Source organism: Equus quagga, chromosome 6, assembly GCF_021613505.1.
Source record: "Equus quagga isolate Etosha38 chromosome 6, UCLA_HA_Equagga_1.0, whole genome shotgun sequence".
Classification (NCBI taxonomy): Eukaryota; Metazoa; Chordata; class Mammalia; order Perissodactyla; family Equidae; genus Equus; species Equus quagga.
In genome coordinates, this window is record NC_060272.1 from 83,330,438 (window position 1) to 83,338,985 (window position 8,548).

At 37.5% G+C, this 8,548-nt stretch overlaps 1 protein-coding gene across 1 annotated transcript in view; it reads left to right on the forward strand.

The window, feature by feature from the left end:
- The window catches only part of ZNF782 (zinc finger protein 782), a 52,877-nt gene extending 44,746 nt beyond the window's left edge, over nt 1–8,131 (forward strand). The window contains exons 5-6 of the mRNA XM_046663748.1: nt 3,783–3,878; nt 4,590–8,131. Of these exons, the coding sequence (XP_046519704.1) occupies nt 3,783–3,878; nt 4,590–6,454 (1,961 nt within the window). The 3' untranslated portion in view covers nt 6,455–8,131. The remainder of the gene's footprint in view (nt 1–3,782; nt 3,879–4,589) is intronic.
- Nucleotides 8,132–8,548: the final 417 nt, after the last annotated feature.

The following is an 8,548-nucleotide window of genomic DNA, read 5'->3' on the forward strand; positions in this document are numbered from 1 at the left end:
TTTTTTTTTTTTTCTGCTTTATCTCCCCAAACCGCCCCCCTCCCCCGCCCCATACACAGTTGTATATCTTAGTTGCAGGTCCTTCTAGTTGTTGGATGTGGGACGCCGCCTCAGCATGGCCTGACGAGCGGTGCCATGTCCGCGCCCAGGATCCGAACCCTGGGCCGCCGCAGCGGAGCACATGAACTTAACCACTTGGCCACGGAGCCAGCCCCTGGCATATACTTTAAAGTCACGGACACCCCTCTGAGTGTCTCCTTCCAGATACCATTCATACACTCCTTGGCGAAATCACCCCAAGCCTAAACAAGATTCTTGATGCAGTCATAGATGTTGTAATCCTTCCAGAATTGCATCAGTGTCTTCCTCAGTTGCAACTATAGCCTGAGCAAAGGTCTTGCTCTAGTAGTAGGCCTTAAAAGCTGCTATAACTCCTTGATCCATTGGGTGGATCAAAGAGATGGTATTTGGAGGGAGAAACACCTCTTTGATATTGGGATGAAGATCACCAGTAGAAAGATGTCCGGGAGCATTATCAGCAATAAGCAAAATCTTGAAAGGTATGTTATTCTCCAGACAGTACTTCTCCATTTTGCTGGCATGGCAATTCAGGAGGACATCTTGGAAGAGACGTTGGGTCATCAGTGACTTCTTACTGTTTCTTTAGTACACTGGCAGTGTGTGCTTACTGATATGCTTGAAGGCCCTGGGGTTCCCACTGTGCCAGATCACAAAATTGTAGCCTTCAGCATTGCCTCCCAAGCAAGACTGTTATCCTGTCCTTAAAAGCTTTGAAAACCTGGCATTTATGTGGCCTACTTATGGATGAAAGTCCTTTCAGGCATCTGTTTCCAGAATAGGGAGGTTTCATCTATATTGAATATTTGCTCTGGGAAATAATTTTCTTCCACAATCAGCTTATCTAGAGTTCCTAAAAAATTCTTTCACTCCCTGCACATCAGTACTCACAGACTCATCACTCACTTCCACATTATATAATGAATAACAATTCTTGAATTGTTTAAACCACCCAGAGCTAACAGTAAATTCAACATCGTAGTCGAATCCTACCCTTTCTTTCAACATTGCAAATAAACTTTTTGCTTTGGTGTAATTGTCACAGTGTTGCAAGGGATACACTTCTGTGTCTGGGCTTCAATCCAGGTCATTAGAAGTTTCTCCATGTCCAATATAGACCTGTCTCGCAATTTTGTTGGTGTCCTTGCCTTAAATGAAGTAGATCCATTAACAGCTTCCATCACCTTGTTTTTGTTCTTCGAGATTATAGCTATGGTGGAATGGGACATGCCTGACTGGCAAGCAATTAACCATCACTGATTTTCCACCTTCATAGTCCTTAGTCACTTTTAATTTTGTTTCCTGGTCAGTCGCTTGATGTGGCATCTTACTGGCAACATTAGTAGTGGATTTTGTACCCTTAGGTGCCATGTGAACAAAACAATGTGAGAATAAATCAAGCACAAGAGAAAATGATGCAATCAAGAGACACAGTAAACATGAGATGTATGAGGCTGCCATCGGCATGACACAGCATGCTGTTTTACAGTATTCCTTTTTTTATATGTAGAAAGAGTATGCTCTAAAATGATGAAAATAATAGTATAATAAATACATAAACCAGTAACATAGTCGTTTATTATTATCAAGTATAATGTACTGTACATAACTGTATGTGCCGTACTTTTATACAACTGGCATTGCAGTAGGTTTGAGTAATGCATTGTGCTTTGGCATTACAACGGCTGTGACGTCACTAGGCTATAGGAATTTTTCAGCTCCATTATAATCTTATGGGACCACCATTGTATATGCGGTCCATTGTTAACCAAAATATCATCATGCAGTGCATAACTGTTTAAATCCAAATTTCCACCTGATAGCATTTTTCTTCTGTCTGAAGAATTTCTCCTGTAATATATGTCATTGGGAGATAAATTCTTTCAGCTTTTATTTATCTGAAAATGTCTTATATTTGCTAAGTATAGAATTCTAGGTAGATTTTTTTTTCTTTCAGTACTTTAAAATTTCACTTTGGTGTCTTCTGGCTTGCATAATTCTGACAAGAAGTAGCATTCATTCTTATCTTCATCCCTCTGTACATATTTCATCTTTCTCTGGACTTAAGATTTTCCCTTTATCAGGGGTTTTCAGCAATTTGATTTTAAGGTACCTTGGTATGATTTTCTTCATGTTTCTCCTCCTTGGCATTAATTTAGCTTCTTGGATCTGAGAGTTTATACACTTCATCAAAATTTGAACATTTGCCCATTATTTCTTCAAATTTTTTATCGTTCTTTTTTTCTTCTAAAGTGCTAATTACACATGTTTGACTGCTTGATCTTATCACACAGGTCACAGATAACTGTTTATTTTCCAGTCTTTATTCACTGTGGGTTTCTTATTTCATGGTTTTCATTGCTATGCCTTAAAGTCGTTAATCTGTTTTTTGTATTTATTCTTCTTTATGTGATATCTATACTCTTAATAATCCTATCTAGTGTTTTCTTGCTTCTTGTTTGGTTGATTTGTTTTCTTATTTCAGTTGCTTTTCGTATTTAGAATTTCAGTTTGGAACTTTTTAAATAAATTCCCTTTTTCTTCTCATCATGTTAATATTTTTCTTTCTCTTCTTGAACATATGGCATTTATTCACTGTTTTAATGGCCTTGATTATTAGCTTTATCGTATGTGTCATTTCTTATTCTGTTGCTACTGATTGATTTTCCTTTGATAAGGGTCGTATATCCCTGCTTCTGTTCATAACTAGTAATTTTTTATTGGGTGTTGTATGTTATGAGTTTTATATTTTAGCTACTAGTTTTGTTATATTATTTTAAATCTTTTGGGGCCTTTTCTGGGATGTCGTTCAGTTATTTGGAATTAATTTAATCCTTTCAAGTATTGCTTTAAGGTTTGTTATGCTGGATTCAGAGCTCACTTTGGTCTAGGACTAAAATTTGTCTCCTCTACTCAGAAATAATTACCCTTCTGGTTACTCTACTCAATTGGCCATGAATTATGAGATTTTTCTACCCTGACTGGTGAGAACAGAAACCTCCTACCTCTGTGTGTGCTTTGGTGATTTTTCAGCCTATTCTTTCTCACTGGCCCTTTCTCTACACAGTTATACAAGTTAGTACTTAGGAGACCCTTGTGCAGATCCCCAAGACACTGTATCAGTACAACTCTTTCTTCTCTGGTATTTTATCCTACAAATTCTAGTTGCCATGGCTTCCTTAAAATCTAGTTTTGTTGCCTCAACTTACTGAGTCAGCCAGGTAAGCACTCTGTTTTGGTGCTCTCTTTTTGTGCTATGGGTTGGAAACTCAGCAGTACGCTGTGATAATCATAGGCCTCACTTCATTTGTTTCCGTATTCTCAGGTATCCCTGTCTGCACTGCCTGTTGTCTAAAGTCTAAAAACCATTTCATGTAGTATGTATGGTCTTTTAGATGTCTGATATGGAGGGATAATCAATTCCTTTTACTCCATTATGGAAAGACTTGGAAGTCCTTATACAATCTCTTATTTGAAACACATTGACCATTTTAGAATTTAATGTTATTTAGGCTTGTGATTCAAGGGTTTAAGGAGACTGATTCTTTAAATTATAGGAAAATGTTTTTTATTGTCAATTCCTCCTAAAAAAGTTCTGGTGAGCACCCTCAATGTGCTGCTCCTGAAGCTATGCCTTCCTTCACATTGAGAAACAGTAAAACGTATGCAGTTAACTCAAATGCTAAATTATTTCCCATTTATAGGGTACTGTTTTACGAAACCAGAACTGATCTTCACATTGGAACAAGGAGATGATCCATGGTTATTAAAGAAAGAATTTCTAAGCAGAAGCTCCCCAGGTGAGTTGTTGAATACTGACAGAAGATGTCCAAGAAAATTAGATCCAAAGTGAATGGCTACAAGTGAGCAATTTGAAGTATTTTTTCAGCACTCTCCTTTTAGAGACCTTTACATTTGAAATTTTAGAAATAATAGTAAAATATGGAATAGGGACAGCTAACAAAAGGAATGAATTGTAAGCATGTTGATAGTCTCATCTTTAACAGATAGGAGCTAAGTATACCATGTGCAGCTGAAAAATTAAGTAATGGATGTATACTTAACAGTAAAAAGGTAAAAACTAAGAAAGGTTTTTAAAGCAGATAAATCCACTGAAGCCATCTTCCGTTGATTTTTGTTATCTACTTAGTGCCATAATCCTTTTTGAATTTATCCCATTCTCTACTTTTTCTCTTCACTGGATCCAACTCTCTTCAATGTATCCTCTATTCTCAATTATTCCTTTCCTTTATATCTTCTTCTTTAACCAATTTTGAAAATTATACATCTTGAGGATGCCAAATATCTATGTATATTCATTTTTCTCTTCCACTACAAAAAGTTTTCTTGACAACAAAAAAGAGAGAATACACACTTGGAATTACTTTATTGTTGGGGAACTGAGCCAAAAACCAAGGAGTCACACACATAGTAGGGCAGATGTCTTTAAGTCCCATTCCATAAGAAATGTGTTAAATATCATGAAATATTTGTAATTTTCTCATTTTTAGAAGAATCCCAACGTGAGGATCTCTCAGAGAAGAGCCTAGAAAACCAAGGCAAACATTTGTGGCAAGTTTTATTCACCAACAAATCATTGACTACAGAGCAAGAAATTTCAAGAAAACCATGCAATCTGGACATAAACATTTTTCCTGCAAGAACAATGCCCTGTAAATTTGACACTACAAGGCCTGCTTACTTTCATCTCAGCTCATTGGCCCCACACTGTCAGTATTCAAGAAAGAAGGTTCATGAGCTTAATGTATGTGAGAAATGGCTTCTCAGTATTAAGGATGGCAGAGCTAATACTGGAGAGAAATCTTTTGTTTATAGTAAAAATGTGAAACCCTTTGGTCATAAAGAGGAAGTTAGTCAGCACCAGACAATTCAGACTTTGCAGAAAGCTTTTGAATATAATGAATATGAAAAAGCTTTCCTTGAAAAGACTGCCCTCATGACATCTAAGAGTACCCACTCAAAAGTGAAACACAAATTTGGGGAAAAGCAATGTGATAAATCAACCCTTATAGTCTCTCCTAACAGTCCTCCAGAGGAGAAGAGTCACTGTGAGTTTAATGAATTCCATCAGTGTACTGAAAACAGAAATAATTTCAGTAGGCTCACTCAAAGAGCTGACATAGAAGGGAAATCTTTCAGCCAAAAATCACACATTAGAGAACATCAGAAAATTCATATAGCGGTAAAACCTTTTGAATATGGAAAGAATTTCAGCCAGAATTCAGCCCTCCCAGTGCATCAGAGAACTCATACAACAGACAAATCCCCTGATCTTGACACATGTACAGAGACATTGGGTTACCAGTCAACTTTTAATATACATCAGAGAACTCACATAATGGTGAAATCCTATGAGTGTAATGAATGTGGAAGATCCTGCTGTATGAATTTACACCTGATTCAGCCTCAGAAAAGTCACACAGGAGAGAAACCGCATGAATGTCATGAATGTGGAAAAGCTTTCAGTGAGAAGTCACGCCTAAGGAAACATCAGAGAACTCACACAGGAGAGAAACCCTATAAATGTGATGGCTGTGAGAAAGCTTTCAGTGCAAAGTCAGGCCTAAGAATACATCAGAGAACTCACACAGGGGAGAAACCCTTTGAATGTAATGAATGTGGGAAATCTTTCAACTATAAGTCAATCCTAATAGTACATCAGAGAACTCACACAGGGGAGAAACCCTTTGAATGTAATGAATGTGGAAAATCTTTCAGCCACATGTCAGGCCTAAGGAATCATTGGAGAACTCACACAGGGGAAAGACCATATAAATGTGATGAATGTGGGAAGGCTTTCAAACTGAAGTCTGGTCTAAGAAAACATCATCGAACTCACACAGGGGAGAAGCCCTATAAATGTAATCAATGTGGAAAAGCTTTCGGTCAGAAATCACAACTCAGAGGACATCATAGAATTCACACAGGGGAGAAACCTTATAAATGTAGTCATTGTGGGGAAGCTTTCAGCCAGAAATCAAACCTCAGAGTACATCACAGAACTCACACTGGGGAGAAACCCTATAAATGTGATGAGTGTGGAAAAACTTTCAGGCAGAAATCAAATCTCAGAGGACATCAGAGGACTCACACAGGGGAGAAACCTTATGAGTGTAATGAATGTGGAAAAGCTTTTAGTGAGAAGTCAGTCCTAAGAAAACATCAAAGAACTCACACAGGAGAGAAACCCTATAATTGTAATCACTGTGGAGAAGCTTTCAGCCAGAAGTCAAATCTAAGAGTGCATCAGAGAACTCACACAGGGGAGAAACCCCACAAATGTGATAAATGTGGGAAAACTTTCAGCCAGAAATCAAGCCTTAGAGAACATCAGAAAGCCCACACAGGGAATTAAACATATGAATGTAAAGAATATGGAAAAACTCTGAGCTGGAAATCAAATCTTACGATACAAAAGAGAATACTTATAGGAGGGAAACCCCTATGAATATAGTGAACACTTGGAAGTTCCTCTGCAAGATACCAACCTTCACTAAACACAACTTACACAGGAGAAAAATTCTTGGAACGTATTTTATATGGGCTTTCATCCAGAGTACAATCCTCATTGTTAATCAGAGAACTCATGCATCAAAGAAATTCTATAAAGATAATGAATATGAGAAATACTCTGTGCATTCAATCTGCAGAAAACTCACCCTGCATAAAAGCTCTGGGAATGTAATAAAAATGTGAAAACTTGTACCAGCAGTCAGAACTCATTCATGATCGAAATCACACAATGAGAAAACTGAGAATATAATGAGTGTATGATAACTTTCAGCCAAAAGCCAGCTTTCTCAGTACAGCAGAAAATACATAGAGGGTAGAGACCTCATAGTTCAACACAGACAAGGAATGAGGTAATGGATGTGGGGAATCCTTCTATAAGTCAGCCCTCAATTTGACTTAGACTGGGGTAGTACCCATATGTCATATAATGACCATTACTTGTTCACCAGTAACCCATTTTCTCTTCTCCCTCATGCTATAGCTAGTCCAAATTTCTCAACCACTCTGTCATCCAAATGGGGTCATGTTAGTAACCTCTAGCTAGTGGAATGTGAGGGTCAATGACAAGTCTCATTAAATACATCCCTCAAATTCTCAATGTTTTCTTCTGTCCCTTATCAGAATGGAGTGGAGATTACCCCCAGTTGAAACCATGGGGCTCATGCACTGAAGATGGGAGAGTACGAGATGTGAGGAAACAGGGTCAAAGAGTGACCATGGGATGGAGTTTTCTCCTCCATGTACACAGACTTTTTGCAGTGAGGAAATAAACTTTTTCTTTCCTGAGCTTCTACAGATTTGGGTATACTTAATACTGACATATAGTCACCAGCCCTCAGTTAACAAAGCGTATGAATATGATTTTTGTGGACATCTGAACTCAGTAAATATGGGAAACATCACTCAGAAGAATCCCCTGACATCCTGAATCACCACAGTTCTTATCCACAACTGCTCCTCATCAGTCACGTAAATAAGCAGGGGAAGAAATTCAATATTTCAACATATGTAGGAAATCCTTTATCAAAAAATGATGTCTCATTCAATATCTGATAATTGAGTTGTGAATGTGTGAAAGTTTTCAAGTCATCAAACTTTAATATCTCTCAGTGTGTTACAGGGGGAAAATCTGTCAATTTGAGAAAGGTAAGTAATAGCCTTTACCTAGAAATTGTTATGTCAAAGCTATTGTTTCATATGTATTAAAACATTTAATGAAATATAACAATATTGATTCATAGACATTCACTAGGTGAAGCAGCTTTAAAAGAACAAGAAATAAATTCCATAAACTGAACAGCATTGAATGTATGTGAATATTTTCTGAGTTCTCTGTTGTTTATCTGTGTATGTATTTGTGCATGCCACTTAACAGTTATTTGTTTTATATGTGTACTGGCACTCAACATCATTGTAATAGAATTATGTACCCCTTGCTTAGTAACTATTCTGACATCAGCTACATTTTGCCACATGTATGTGAATAACAAATAAACCTTTTACAGGAACTATCTGAAAATTCAGAATCCCACGCTACGTTTCCTTTCTCCTGCTGCCTTCTGACCTGTGCATATAGGAAAGGCCATTGTTACTAAACTGTCTCTTTTCAAAGAAGCCAAACAAGGTTTTCTCGGTACTGTTGTATTCTCTCAGGGTCACCAGTACATTTAAACATATACATTTAAGCATATATGCCCCCACACAAATATCTCTCTTTCTCCCCCTCCCCCTCCCCCTCTGTGTCTTCAGTGATAACTGGTTCTTTCCTCAGCAGTGTCAAGTATACTGATGAGCCCTTTGAAGGCATTCTTCACTTACGGTACTGTGTTTTTTATTTCTAGTGTTTAAAGTTTATTGTACTTTCCATTTCTCTCTGAAATAACCTATCTGGTCTTGCATGTTGAGTCATTTTATATGGTGTTTGGTATTCTCTGTC